The 16,317-nt window shown below is 36.0% G+C and overlaps 1 protein-coding gene across 5 annotated transcripts in view; it reads right to left on the bottom strand.

The window, feature by feature from the left end:
* The window catches only part of atp11a (ATPase, class VI, type 11A), a 57,081-nt gene extending 41,187 nt beyond the window's left edge, over positions 1–15,894 (bottom strand). For all 5 annotated transcript variants that reach the window (XM_015386560.1, XM_015386561.1, XM_015386562.1 and 2 more), the window contains exon 1: positions 15,533–15,894. In XM_015386560.1, coding sequence (XP_015242046.1) covers positions 15,533–15,577 — 45 coding nt within the window. In that variant the 5' untranslated portion in view covers positions 15,578–15,894. The remainder of the gene's footprint in view (positions 1–15,532) is intronic.
* Positions 15,895–16,317: the final 423 nt, after the last annotated feature.

The raw sequence follows: 16,317 nt of genomic DNA, 5'->3' as shown, positions 1-16,317 counted from the left end.
TTGGGGGGGGGGGGTAAATATTAGACTATTTACGTCATGATTTCCCAAATTTTGCATGCCTGTCTCTTTTTTCCAGGTTTGTTATAAGTCATTGACTTTTTGAGGGAAAAAGTTATCAGCTTAACAAAACTGTTACGGTCTATATCTAAATAAAATACAGCATTAATAATTAATTTAACCCAAATTTGACCAGATCTAGGATGTGCAAAGTATGTTTTAAAATAATCCGGCGACAAGTAGTCAAAGTAGGTGAAAGATCAAAGATGCATCAAAGTATTTAGTTAAATATATCAACTCATAGCTATGAGTCACTGATTTTCATTTTGTGTTCTTAAATTTGCTATAATAAAAGTAAACCCGTTATACAATTTAAGTAGGTAAATATTAAGCTGTAGCCTAAATTAGTGCAATTAATTACAAGGGACAAATCCATGGGTTATCTGTTTGATTGGCACTACTATCATATTTTCTACCTTTTCAATTTGCTCACCTGAAATTACCAAAAATACTGTTGGGACCTGTTAGGTTTATTCTTTATATATCATGTACATTGTTAAGTTTGTTAGCCAGATTAGACAGAGTAGAAGGCCTTCCTTCACATGGTGGATGTCACTGTGTGTACGGAGGTCATCTAATCAGGACAGCCATTGTGTCTTTAAAAATACACAGGATATGGGCACATCTTGGAGCTGGACTGATAAAGGAGACCTAAGAGGCAAGATGCATGAAGTTCAAGGCATGGCATTTTCTTCTGCTCTGGTCTAGTTTATTCACAGTTCCTTTTGCAACATCGCCAGATGTCCCCATGAATCCTATTGTCCTTTTATGTCACAGAGAAAGATCCATGAACATCCCTCTGCGTTAGACGGAGAGAGATGAGGGGGAAGAGAAAATTAAAGCAGTAAGTTTGTTCAGAGGACATGAGATTAACAGTCTGTTTACTCTCTAAAGGGAAGCCTGTCCAGGGGTCTTATTGCCATATATTTTATTCTCACTTTCTTTTTCTTTCTTTCTGTCAGGCTTAAACCTTTTTTAGATTTTGATTTTTTTATGTGGCCCTTTAAACGCAGACAGAAAAGACAGTGCTATTCTTAAATAAATTAATAAATACAAGTTGATGTGAAAATCTGATCTCTGTGGGAAAGAGAAAACCACAGGATAAAAGGTTGAGGGAGGACTTAATAGCCTAATGTGGCTCTCATGGGATTGGTCAGCTGATGTGGAGGAGGGATCCTTGTGGGGGTTGATTCCAGAAAGTTACAGCTTAAATTGGGGAGGGCAAGTACTTTATAGCTGTGTTGCAGATTCATTTCTAAAGATCGACTCATATAACCAAAAAAATATTTATTTTCAACTGTGCCCAAACACTGTATTTCAAAGTGTCAGCTAGCATTTCCACATTTAGCATCTGTCCATTTTATATACCAGACTGGTTTTTATAGCTCAAGAGAATTAAACAAAAGAGCTGTTACACCTCTTAACATACTACATTAAGCCTTCCTGTTATCAGCTAAAAGTGTTGCTCTCTCTCCCTTTTTGCAGCCTGAATGACCTTAAGATATGTCAATGCAGTAAACAAATTGGTAAACTGTTCCATATTGGACAGCATATTTAAAAACGCAGTTTCAATAAAACTTCATACTTAAAATACTCTTCTAAATAAAAGTGTAAAGTTCCAAAGCTAACTTATGAGGTTTTCTACAGAACAACAACAAAAAAAAAAAAAACTGAGGAAGTACATGCTAAACGATGCTAAAATATGGAAGAAGTCCAGTCATCGGAGTGCATCACATGCCTCACAAGCAGCGGTCAGCTCTTTTAAGAAGCTGTTGCCATTTACCCTCAAATAATCAATATGTCAACTTAAAGCATGAGCTAAAAGGAGTTTAATTTGCAAAAATAAGCATCATATAAAACAACTCAATTATGAAAGTGGACTATTTGAAAATGACAATACAATTGTGCTATTTAAATGTATAACATGCACTTGTTTGTCGATTCTGCCTCCCTTTTGTCCTGAAAATGAGTTTAGGCACTTGAATGGCAAACACAGCAAAGAAACAATCACTGGGTTATAAAATTTAGTGATGGTCTCTTCCGTTTGTGGAAGTCACGCTCAAATATTGATGTGGTGATAATTTATTAATGCTAAAATGCTACACATGGCAACTATAAACGATTTATCCTGTCATCTGGGCCTTTGAGTAATGCAGGACTAAGAGATGAATATTTATGTGAATTTGGTTCCATTACTTACGTCATACTTTTCCCTGTTTGAGAGCAGACAGCTGTTATTGTTTACCTCTTCTTGCAAAGCCTTTTCTGTGGATATTTTAAAGAGCTTCATGCAACTCTTCACATTTTATGTTTTAGTGAAGAAAAGATTGTATGAAACCCTGCTGGATTCTTGTTTTATCAATGACAGCTCTAATCCTTCTTGGATAACATTTAAAGATCATTAAAGGCATGTAGATCCATCCTAAAATATGTCAGAAGTGTCTCTTACATTATTTCCTAATCCAGGATAAGGTAACTCTATACAGAGTCTACTTCTGATTGGGTGATTAGCTTCTAATGAGTTTAAAATTCAGATACTGAGTCACCAAGAAGCCAACCTGTTTCAGAACTAAGCCTTTTGAGCTTTCCAATCGCATTTAATCTGCCTAACTTATATTATAACAGAATAGAACGAAATATAATAGAATAGAATATAATAGAATATAATAGAATAGAATAGAAAATCCATTTATTGTCCCACAACGGGGATATTTTGGTGTTACAGCAGCGGCAAAAGATTATAACCAAAGTGGTCACACAAACGTGGACTTAAAAAAGTATATTAAAACAAAATAAGTAACAAGAGTTAGGAAAATAAACAAATAAAATACTTTACTGTACAGTGTTTTTACAATACAAGTACAGTGTATCTGGAGAATAAAAAATAATCTACACCTGTGGACATTTTTACAGCAATGTAATATTAAAACCATCCATTTCAAAATCAGAAAGTATCCTACTTTTCTCTTTAGATTTAGTAGTTTGTTTAGCTTTATTGTGCTTTTTTAACAATTAATTACATCATTAGTAAGCATACATAAGTGCATTTAATTAGAAATAAAATCACTAATCTCTCATTATTAAATATACAGCATTTCCCTTCCTCGCTAAATGTGTAATAAAATTTGCTGCATGAAATAAATGATGAAATCTTCAGATTATTTTTTCATAATCAAGCTTGCTTAACCATTTATATGTATTTTTTTTATTTTATGAATTTGCTGTTATTGATTTTTATTCTCTTGATACAAAGTATTATACAGTACAATACTTTTTTTTTAACATTGTCTGACCACTTCTACTATGATTTTTTTGCTGCTTTAACACCAAAATTTCCCCATTGTGTGACAATAAAGGGATTTTCTATTCTATTCTATTCTGCTCTGTGATCCATGTCTTGAAAAGTTCCAGACTAATAAAATTTATTTGAAAGATTATGAGGCTAAGCACCAACAACTGGTTCAGATAGACAGAACTAGGTAATTTGATATCTAGTTTATTGCAATTTCTCCTTGTTTGCTGCAGTTTTTTTGCCAGACTGAAAGCCAAACAGAGGAGTTAGAGAGAATCCCAGCCATCTGTATATCCCGGCGGCTGCCAAAGTGCATCGATAATATTACGGAATAATCAATGTTTAGGGGAATCCACTTAAGTGCTGCCTATTCATGTCCTGTATGTTTCACATTACAAACATTGCCAGTTCATTTGGAGTTTCCAGGCAGGGCTTTGGCGAGAAAACACCTAAATATTAGGGTTAATATTTCTCTAATGTTTATTTGCTAATGCCACATTCGAGAAATAGACAGAAGAGGTTAATGTCTGCTGTATCATCCTCCTTTGAGGATGCTCTGTTCCAGCAGAGTCTAGCGACCATCATTCCCTCAGACAGAGAACATTAAGGTATACCTGCACCCATCAGCACATTCACTGGAAACCAGCATCAATGTTATAAAGATGAACCAAGTTCAAAAACACCCCACTCTCTCTCCATCTATTCTATTCCATCGGTCTCTCCCTCTTTAGATAGAGGCCTCTATGCGCCATTAACTCAGGGCGATCCATCATCTGTCTTTTTGTCCAGTGGGCTGTAACATACTGTTACTGTTACAGACTCTGATACAAGCCATTAGCAGGGATTACACTGTTCATCAGGTACAATGAGGAGCTAAACTGTTTAACTGTTGCAACTCTGTATTAGGATTTATTCGGCTTGAACTGCATGAACATCCTGCAGAATTAAAAGGCTCTTAACATTTTAAACATGGAAACGTAAACTAAGAAACATTATAATGACATATAGGACTTCTATCATCCACATTAAGTTATTCTATAAAAATGCACAAATTTAAGAAAACGTAACAGTCTCATTTACTGTTAGTAAACTGGATGTGTTTAGTGATATGAATCAGAATAAAATTTGCAAACGCTGTGAAAAAAATGACCCAAAATGTCAACTTTATACAAGAAAACCCTTCATAGAAAGTTCAGAATGGGTGTGCAACTTAATTACACATCTAAACTGGAAAGGAAGACACCTTAAAAGCAAAATCTTTTTAAAGCTTGTACAAAATAAATCATACATATTTTAAAGTAGCTGAAAAGTAATTGTTGTTGTCCCTAGAGTCAGCAGCAATTCGTTGAATCTCTCTTTATTGAGATATATAAATTAGTGATATTAATACATTTAATTCTAGAGACGGAACAAGTCCTTTTTTTTTTTTTTTTTATGGACTTATGTAAGAAGCAAGCAGCAACCAGTCAAGCAGTGAAACAATCCAGGACCAAATGGCTTAGGGAGAGTCTATAAATCCTTTAGGCAAAGAGGCTAAACGCTGCTGCACTTTGTGGATTGCAGACAGAATGGATAAGCAGGTGTTTAATGATTAGCATGAGGCTGAGAGGAAACATGCTGATGCTGGCATACATGAGCACGCTTTAAAAGCCACTTTAAAAAGGTCTCAGATACATGGCTGTCCTTCAGAATAACAGACGTCCTGCGGTGGCAAAGCTATCAGGATCTTAAGTCTATCTTGTTTCGTAATCCTCTTCTGAAGAGTTGCAGCGGCTTTGGCACATGTTTGGCTGTTTTGTTTTGGTGAGCAGCAACTTTACCATAGAGTAAAGTTTCATTTTAACAGATTTTCTTAAACCATATGTTGAATTTAAATAAAACAGAAATGCAACAACCCCTACATAAAACTGAAGAAATGCTTTCCAGGAACTCTTGGCAACTTTCACATATAATCTTTTAATAATTTGATCTTCTTTATTAACAACTTTGTGATGTTTATGACTCTCGTTAGTGGCTAATTAAACACAAATAAAGTCCCCGGGTTTACGACAACAGAGGTACATGAACAATAAACTTGTACATCTGTGGAATCCCCTAAAGCAAACCCTGGTGTTTCCTGAATCCTACACAGAGCTGTGCCATTGTATACGACTCAATGAGAGGCTGCTCAAACATCCATGTGCACTGCGCACCAGGCTGCCCATAAATTATTGACAACAAGACAGTGCCAAGGAACTCATGCGATCCTCTGCACTTTGCGTCACCTAAATACCATCCTTTTCCACCTCCCTGCTTTCTAGCATCCAGTAACAACTACTTTTTGGTCAACAATTTAACAACTAGCTATTATTTCTTCTGCATGAACCAGTGGGCAGTGCCTCACCTTTCCTTATCCGTTTAATTACTGTATATGAGAAACATTTATAAAAGAGAAAGAACAGCAGCAGTGGGCTTGAAAGAAGAGCTAGAAGCTGGATTAATTGGATGAAGACATACCGCACACCAGTAACCCTTTAATCCACTGGTGGAAGGCAGTAAGCAAGTTGGGAAAATACTTCCTGTTCCTGTTTGAGTTCATTAACTCATCTGGAAGGTTTACATAAACACATTCCTGCTTGTATGTAAAGAAGTGAGACAGAGATAATTTCTTTCAGTAGTTTTTTTTCCACATTTCATGTAACCTATAACCTCCTAACCTAAACATAAAGGACCGACACTCTGGGATGCCCTGGTATTGTTACATCATATTTTCTCCATTGCATTCTTGATATCTTCATGGTGATCTAACTAATCCTGAGTGTGAGCTTTTGACAATGGGATGGCTCACATGCTCAAACTTAAAGGTGCAGTGGAGGATTTTAGCGAAATTTTGCACTTAAAAAAAAATGCTTATGCACAACCCTGTACCCGCTCCCGAGAGGGAACACCTATTAAACATGAGCCCATTTCTCCTCGTGCACGCTCTGTTTAAAAGTTGCTGTTTGCATCGCTCATAAGAGCTTACTTTCCAAAAGAAGATTTGTCAGACTCACCACCGGTAAGTGAAAATGGGAACAAGCACGAAGGACGGCCTCATGCAAACATATCACCAGAATGATTGACAATTAGGAGGACCACTTATTTTCATGATCCACCTGGAAAAATAACATCCTCCACTATACCTTTAAGCTTATTTCATTTTAATGAAAAATAAATAAAAAATAAGAGGCAAGTGTGTACTTAACTGTAGTACCTCTTAATTCTGAGATTTCAGTTCAACTGTAAAGGAATTAAACAAACATATTAAAGGTGGACAACTTCTGTCCTTCTGCATGCAGCAAACCCAACCTGCAGAGTCACTGCCAATGATCTCTTTATGCAACAACCAAGGCCATCACTCTGCTTATTTAGCTAATGGTGAACTTGCAGCTGAGAGCGGTGATGGAAATAAATGTCCGACTACAGTTTACCAGATTTAATCAGAAAATCATTGCAGCTTTGATGTAAATAAATCACCATCATTGCGCCTTGTTTCACATTAGCCCTTTGAAATTGTGTGTAGACTAAATAGGCATATCTATTGAACTCAAGTGCATTGTGCTTTTCTTTTGCTTTGCTGTGCAACAGAGATTCAATTTATCAGCCTGACAGATGGCGTTGTGTCTGATTAATTCTAAGGCAGCTAATGACGACTAAGTTTTGTTTTTAACGATAAATCTCATTCTTTGTTAATTTAACAATATGATGACTAATTCTCCTTCAAAGCCCTTTCATTTCTTTCCCCCTATAGTCAAATGTTGCATTTTATAACACTTCAGCATCAAGGCAAAATAAAGGGAGAAAGTAGCAGTCAATAGATCTGTAAAATTAGCTGATTGTTCCTTGTTTGGGGCTTGTCATGATTAATAGATCAAATGCTAGAAGGTAAGTTCAATACCTCAAATACATTAAAACTAGTGGCTCCGACTACCTTTGGTCCATCAACGACAAGCAACAGCAAGCACTTTGAAGGCATTTATGTGCAAGTCAGATAACAGAAAGAAAATAATTTTGATGCATTAACGGAGATATTTTTCTGTTACTCATTTTTGTTGGATCCAGAATCGTCATACGTAAACACACAGCCATACAAAAGGCAGATAAGATAAGAAACGACAGCAGGGAGGTTAGAGAAAAGCAAAAATTAGGCTACTGTACATAAGAGTGTATAAACACTCCAAACTGCAAAAACTGGAATTGAATTTGTTATCCAAACAAATAAAGCGTTATTAAAACATTAACATATCATAACTTAGCTTTTTTTAAGAACTGTTAATAACATTTCTAAGTTAGTCTGCCTTCTGATTAATGTTTTGAAGTTTTTATAATCACATCACACAAAACAGAACATAAAAAAGAAAGCAAAAAATCAGACCAACAAGTCCAGCAACACGGGATCAGATTAAGGGAAAATAACTGTAACATTAAAACACTTAATCAGCTAATCCAATTTATTTTAAACAGTTTAGTAAAACCGCTGACATTTATTTTATTGGAACAGCCGATAATTAAATAGGCATCAATGTAGGTTTTTTTTTCCCATGTTTTAATTAACTTCGTTGTTTTTTTTTTTCCACATAAAAAAAAAAAAAAAACAAGACATGTAATCTATATAGAAAGTTTGAGGCTGTGATTAATTCAATACTTTGTTAAAACATTGCAGAAGTTACTAAGAGATTAGGTCTCTCTTTTAAAAAAATGTTAAAAGGCATAATATTTCTGTTATAAACCAAAAGAAAAGTCAACATTTTTCATCCTCCCAGGTCTACAGATATTCCACCTGTTAGTTAGAAGAAAATATTTTTATCGTAAATGTTGTTATTTTCACCAGGATACTAAACTGCTGAAAATCTTTTTAGCCATATATATATATATATATATATATATATATATATATATATATATATATATATCAGGATTTGCTTCAGCTTTTTCCTCAGAATGATTTTTTTTTACAGTGTACTTTATCTCCAACTTGTTAACAGGCCCACCCTTTCCCTGTTATGCTTCATATGATTTGACATCTAGCATTTTTAAAAATAGCAGTTTATGATTTTTTTAGAGGAACTGATACTAAGCAGAGTGAATGTAAAATAACGTGAAACAAAAGACCCAAAATACCAAAGGCCGTAGTGAGTTTCGAATACTTGGATATTCATGTCAATAACAAATTGGACTGGACTCATAACAACGATGTCCTGTATAAGAAGGGCCAGAGCCACATCCACCTCCTGAGGGGGCTGAGGTCCTTTGGAGTGAGCAGGCCCCTGCTTAAAACCTTCTATGACTCTGTGGTGGAATCAGCCCTCCTTTACTCTGTTGTCTACTGGGCCCCTGGCAGCGCAGAGCGGGACAGAAAGAGACTGAACAAACTGGAGAGAAAGACTGTTTCTGTCCTAAGGATGCACTCTGGACTCAGTGGTGGAAGCAGCTGAGATGAGGATGCTGTCCAAACTTACATCCATCATGGACAACACCTTCCACCTTCTGCAACAGACTGAACTGGAGCTGATCAGCTCCAGTTCAGTCTGTTGCAACTACTCTACAATGCAACACTACAACGGCAATAACTTGTGCAATGTTTAATGTGCAATAACTATTTGAAACCCTGTGAAATAACTATAAGAAAGGAAGAAAGAAGAAGAGATGTGAGATCAATAAAGTCAATCAATCAATCAATATGTTAGGGTTTATTTCACAACAGAATATTTTTTGTATATTTATGCAAAAGTAGAAACAGCTATAGGTATAAGGAGAACCAGATCGGTCTCACTTAGCTATGAGAAATGATTTATTTTAGTGCTTCAATGAAGAGGAGTAATCCAAAAAACAAGAACTTTAGTGCTGGATCCAAGCATATCAATGGAAGGTTAAGTGGAAGGAAGAAGTGTGGTAGAAAACTATGTCCAAACTAGGACTTAAACAACTAATCTAATTAATTGTGATTAATCAATTATTGAAATAATTGGCAACTAATTTAGTAACCGATTGTTTACTGGAGTGTCGAGACTGTAAAGAGTGCCTTTAGCTGACAGGGCAACCCACTTAGAGCAGTTCAAGACTGTGAAAAACTATATAAACAGTTTTGCATTAAAAAAAAGGCTGTCAGTATTCTCTATCTAGAACCCCCCAAGTGGAAAAGTTTGAGTTTCACCTGGTTTAATTTCATAAAAAGTGTTCTTTAAAGAATCTTTGGCTATCCGATTATTAATCTAAAAAAGAATTAAACGATAAGCAAATTAATCCTTATTACTTTTTTTTTTTTCATTTAAAAAACTTGTGTTTTTCTTGTATGATAGCTACAATGTGGCAAAGATACAGCTAAAACTGTCCAATGTCTTGTGTTATCACACTGCTTAACCAGTGACTCAGTAGATTCTCACCTGCGCTGAAGAGAAAATGGAGCAGGCTGTTTCAAAGTTCTCCTCTCAGACCAAAGTGACGTTTAAAATTAATTTAAGACCCTGGACTAAACCAACCCACGCTGTTTGAGTGACCAGTGGGTGATTATCTAGGGAGCCATGTCCTCTGCTTGTCCTGATCTCTTATGTTTGATCAAGTTCAAAGTAAGAGTGGCCCTTTAACAGGAAATCTTAAAGCAATTCAAGCTTCCCTTTGCAGACATTGCAGACATGCTATTGTTGATTTGTTAATCTTTTGTTTCCATTTGGACGTGACACCTATCAAAAGCCCCGATAACTGATTTAATGGTAGTTTAAACACTTGATGCATATCAAATTCATAGGGATGCACATGTATAAAATTCAAAACGGAGGTAATAACACAATTAACATAATAGAAAACCTAGATAGATGCAATTATCCTAATCTTCAAGATTATTAAATTTGTTATAGTTTATTGATAACTATTTTCACAACGTTTGCAACTGGAGTGAAAAAAACAAAAGCAAATTCCAGCACTTATGTAGCTCTTTGAAAACTCTCTGACTAATTTATAAAAAATAGAAACTAACACGAAGAAGGAACAAGCGCAGCTTCGTGCTTTGTGAAGAAGTGCAGCGGCTCGACATGCTACAGTGAACACATTCTGGTCTCCTCCAGCCTGAACACAGGAGACAACCACGAAACTTTGCAGCTCTGAGAGTCACAATTTTAAAGTGAGCTACTGGCTTACATAACGTCCTCTGCTATCAAACTAATCGGAAGTGGCAGCATCAGAGGAGGCTTTTAGGACCACATGAAGATGGCTCTGTATAACTGAGAAATGACTAACCAGGTGTGTTTGGATCATCCACATCATCACAGCCTGAATTCTCTCTTATTTTCTTCTGTATTCAACCCATTTAATATCCATTCCACTCTTATATGGATTGACAGCACTAACCTCTCACTCGCTTCTAAACATGGATTTTTTTTCTCTTTAGTGGTAATATTACAGGCTTGGTGATCACCAGATGCATCTCAGGTTACGTTTTAACTCCTAAAGTTCAACAAGGTATTTTCTTATTACATCTAATTTAGTTCGTTTTATTGCTCCACTATTGTGAAATCCTGGTTTTACTGCAGGAGAAGATCAGTCACGCCTGATATCTCTGGCTACACCAGACAAGTTTCAACTTCACTGCATAAAAATGTAGGGATGCAGACTGCTTTGAAAAGAAAAAACGCAATTAAAATCAGCTTATAATGCCAAGGTTAAACAAGGATTTAAAACTTGCTGAAAAATGTCCCATTAGAACATAACTTTGTTTTAAAGCCGGTCTAGGAAATACTAGAGTACTATTATTCCGCTGGAGCGACGACTATTTGACTGTAAGGTGGGTTGTCAAAAATATCAATACTGCAAAAGGTGTTCATACCAATTTGGCATGGTATCATTGCTAAAAAAAAAAAAAAGAAATGTTGCTTGCATATTTTTTCTATTTATAGATTTTAGATTATTTTCACATTAAATGTAAATTATTTCTACCTAAAAATACTGTTGATTTGTTTTATATTTGGGTTATTTATTTTGCATGTATTTGCACAATTACTTAAATAATAGAATCTGTGATTCAGTTGAGAAAGAATGTTTCATTTTAAAATTGCATGTTAATATATGTTTTTATGCCCTTACTTATTTTGGCTTTTTTTTGTTATATAATATTAAAAATCGAGGGTATCAAAATCAAGTTTGGAATTATAGCATCATGATAACCTCTATTCTAAGGGAATATTACTAAAAGATTATAGTAATCACTGTGTTGTATTTTTCTAGAGGCAATGAGAATAACTCTTACCGTTAAGTGTAAAATTAAAGAAATTTGATTATCTGCTACATTTTTTTTTTAGATTGGTAATAAAGTGATAATATAATAACTAAACCTCTCAACAAAAAGCTGAGAGGAACGCTATGTTTACTTTATCATACAATAAGAATCTCATATTCCCCCACGGCTAACTTAAACTGCTTGTTTGTAAAGGATTACCAGGGAAGAAATTATTTTAAAGTACCTAGAAACCCCTAGAAATCCCTTCGATCTCTTTAGTAAATTGACATCTTATTGCTTTTTAAATAAAGTATAATTTTCCAGAAGTGCTCAGAGCCCTCCATATTACCCACAGTTCCCAGTATTGACTGGATGACTCATAAAACCCCCATCACTGACTAATGGAAAGGTATTCTGAAAATTTGCTGCAATGCAATCTGTTTTGTTTTATCCTAACCTCCACGGCAGAACCAATTACAGGCAGAGCTAATCAGCATCCCACATCCTATCACTCACTACCCCCACTTTGCATGTGTCTGGCTCCATTTCAGCCTGCACACAGCAGGGATTTTATTTAATCAGCTAGTTGCAACAGTTGGGAGGCTGTGTCTAAGCCTCGGGTGAGCATGAAGCCGGGGTAAGAGACCTCTACGGCTCTTCGTTTCAGAAGAGCTTGCTCTTTTTGGATTACTGTCAGACGCATTACACTGGAGTCTAATGTAACCCGCATCCATGAAGGCTGGCTGCTCCACCTCTGTCCATTGATTTGACTGGCAGGAAGAAAACAACTGGATTACATAATTCATGTGACTGCTCCCATTTGTAGATTTGCTTGACTCTGAAAGGGCCAAAACAACCGAGTGATAATGGAGCACAAGCATGTCCTGTCATGATAGACTGTAACTGGTTGGATGACTCCACCCTTTAGTTATTAAAACACCAAAATAGCGTTCACAGTACCTCCTTTGCTTGCAAATGTAACAGTTTGTCCTAAAGCATGTCTAGTACGGCACGCAAGAGGAAAATAACAGAACCAGGGCACTGAAAAAATGTTTGCACTGATAACTCTGGGACATAAATAGAAAATTGTCCCATTATTTTTCTTTAACAGAAGTTGAATTAAATTCCTAAAATAAATCAACAATTCTAATATTATGTGTTGATTTGCTCAGTCTAAGTTCTCATAACTACTTACAATTTTTTTATACCTCATTAGCCATAGCTCTTTATGTATTTAAAGTTGAAGCATCCCCACAGCATGATTTTTCCAATACCGTGCTTGNGTATCAAAATCAAGTTTGGAATTATAGCATCATGATAACCTCTATTCTAAGGGAATATTACTAAAAGATTATAGTAATCACTGTGTTGTATTTTTCTAGAGGCAATGAGAATAACTCTTACCGTTAAGTGTAAAATTAAAGAAATTTGATTATCTGCTACATTTTTTTTTTAGATTGGTAATAAAGTGATAATATAATAACTAAACCTCTCAACAAAAAGCTGAGAGGAACGCTATGTTTACTTTATCATACAATAAGAATCTCATATTCCCCCACGGCTAACTTAAACTGCTTGTTTGTAAAGGATTACCAGGGAAGAAATTATTTTAAAGTACCTAGAAACCCCTAGAAATCCCTTCGATCTCTTTAGTAAATTGACATCTTATTGCTTTTTAAATAAAGTATAATTTTCCAGAAGTGCTCAGAGCCCTCCATATTACCCACAGTTCCCAGTATTGACTGGATGACTCATAAAACCCCCATCACTGACTAATGGAAAGGTATTCTGAAAATTTGCTGCAATGCAATCTGTTTTGTTTTATCCTAACCTCCACGGCAGAACCAATTACAGGCAGAGCTAATCAGCATCCCACATCCTATCACTCACTACCCCCACTTTGCATGTGTCTGGCTCCATTTCAGCCTGCACACAGCAGGGATTTTATTTAATCAGCTAGTTGCAACAGTTGGGAGGCTGTGTCTAAGCCTCGGGTGAGCATGAAGCCGGGGTAAGAGACCTCTACGGCTCTTCGTTTTAAAAGAGCTTGCTCTTTTTGGATTACTGTCAGACGCATTACACTGGAGTCTAATGTAACCCGCATCCATGAAGGCTGGCTGCTCCACCTCTGTCCATTGATTTGACTGGCAGGAAGAAAACAACTGGATTACATAATTCATGTGACTGCTCCCATTTGTAGATTTGCTTGACTCTGAAAGGGCCAAAACAACCGAGTGATAATGGAGCACAAGCATGTCCTGTCATGATAGACTGTAACTGGTTGGATGACTCCACCCTTTAGTTATTAAAACACCAAAATAGCGTTCACAGTACCTCCTTTGCTTGCAAATGTAACAGTTTGTCCTAAAGCATGTCTAGTACGGCACGCAAGAGGAAAATAACAGAACCAGGGCACTGAAAAAATGTTTGCACTGATAACTCTGGGACATAAATAGAAAATTGTCCCATTATTTTTCTTTAACAGAAGTTGAATTAAATTCCTAAAATAAATCAACAATTCTAATATTATGTGTTGATTTGCTCAGTCTAGGTTCTCATAACTACTGACAATTTTTTTTATACCTCATTAGCCATAGCTCTTTATGTATTTAAAGTTGAAGCATCCCCACAGCATGATTTTTCCAATACCGTGCTTGACAGTGGGGGTGATGTATTCTAGTTGTTCGGGGGTTTCTGTTTTGCAACTCTTTAGTAAACTGCCCTTTATGCAGTAGTTTAAAATCTAACAAAAAATAAGCAAACGACATGATTATACTTTCATTCGTACGGAAGAGGATTAGGGCCACAGAAAAAAAAGTAAAAAGTTAACTGATTTTTTTATTTTATTTCTGTATAATGTAAGAAAAAAGTCAGAATTTGGACTTAAATCTCAGAATTCTGACTTTAATCTCAGAATTCTGACTGAATTCTGACAGGTTACCATCAAGCCGTAGCCATGTCTGCTTTAGGGACTAAACTAGCTCTCTTGTTTTAATCTCCTTCTTCTCTTCTATTTATGAAATAGCATCACAGAGGACCCATCGGGCACTTAGAAAGTCGCCCAATTCCGTCATTTTCCACCCATGTGTTGCTGGCCCTCCCAAACAACTCAAATCTTTGTCAGTGAAGCTGAGTGCTCCCACATCTCTTCCTTCATGGTGCCCATCTACATTAAAATTCTGAGATTAAAGTCAGAAATCTGAGAAAAAAAGTCAGAAATCTGAGATTAAAGTCAGAAATCTGAGATTAAAGTCAGAATTCTGTGATTAAAGTCAGAATTCTGCGATTAAAGTCAGAAATCTGAGGAAAAAAAGTCAGAAATCTGAGGAAAAAAGTCAGAAATCTGCAGAAAAAAGTCAGAAATCTGAGGAAAAAGTCAAAATTCTGAGATTAAAGTTATAAATCTGAGATTAAAGTCAGAATTCTGCGATTAAAGTCAGAATTCTGAGAAAAAAAAGTCAGAATTCTGAATTCTTTTTTTCCCCCCATGATAAACAGAAATAATATTTAAAAATAAATTAACTTTTTTTTCCCCAGTGGCCCTAATCCTCTACCATACATTCATGTACCAAAGCAGGGTGCATAAAGTATTATTTGATTTTTAATCAAACTCAAAAAGGTGCATTATAGCTGCAACTCTTTAAATGGTTTCTAGACTAAGACAATTGGTATTATGGATTGAATAAACAGAGGACATCAAAGCCGGTTTGAAAATTGTTACATTATACTTTAGATTTAATGCATAGTTGTTGTTTTTTTAAGTTTATTTCAACTGTGGATGGATACAAAGAGTTGTTATCTTGTTTAGAATAATAAGGCTTAAACGGTGCGTGTTTTCACCCACGAGTGAAACTTAATCCTCGAGTAAAGTGTGTCCACAGAAGCCGACACCATCCGAGTTTTATGTTTTTCTATTGGTTGGGTTTGTAATCTGCATTAAATGCGTAAAAACTTACATATCGGTTGATGAGAGTCCGAAGGGTGCTGAAATCCATCCCCATCCTGCTCCTATTCCCTCTGCAGACTCTTCGCCTTGTGATCGTGTGAAGCTTATTTCCTCTCTGTAGTCGCTTTTCTCTTCATGTGTCTTTCTCTGTCCATGTCTTCTTCTCTCAGGCTTGTTTTCTTTTAAGTAGAAATAGGGCTTGGTCCCAAAAATCCCGCTTCCGACACAGTAGACCTGTTCTCACCTTTGGAGACTGGAAGAAGATTGTGAAGTATTGGGATGAAGCTGAAAGGGGAGCGTCTATTAGTGAGCTGTACCCAGAGAAAGTCAGCTGTCCTCCGCTCCCCTCTACCTGAGCGCGTGCACTGATAATCCTCTAGTCTCGCGCAGCGGCCAAAGCAGATTTTCTGTCATGTACGTCACGCGGAGCCAGGTGGTGCCTCTGGCCGGGGTTGGGGCGCATGCGCGCTCTATCGTTTTCGGCGGGTCATTGATTAGTTGTTTCAGTTAATTACAGCCTATCGATTTGTTGGGATGTCCACCTACAGGTGCATCTCTATAAATCAGAATATAAGAGAAAAAGTCATTTATATAGGTGAATTACACAAAGTATATTTTATATAGAAATTAAATATTTCAAATTAAATATAACAATTGAATTTATATTTTTTTAAGCAAATACCTCCTAATATACTGCTTAAACTACTGGCAAAATAATTTTTACTCCTATTTTTATAACGTTGTAAAGACTGAAGACAGTATTTGAAAATAAAAGCCCTTCAGGGAATCCCTGGA

The sequence above is a fragment of the Cyprinodon variegatus genome, unplaced genomic scaffold (assembly GCF_000732505.1).
Source record: "Cyprinodon variegatus isolate N-32 unplaced genomic scaffold, C_variegatus-1.0 Scaffold371, whole genome shotgun sequence".
Taxonomy (NCBI): Eukaryota; Metazoa; Chordata; class Actinopteri; order Cyprinodontiformes; family Cyprinodontidae; genus Cyprinodon; species Cyprinodon variegatus.
The sequence above is the reverse complement of the archived record's forward strand: the minus strand, read 5'-3'. Positions and strand labels throughout refer to the sequence as shown.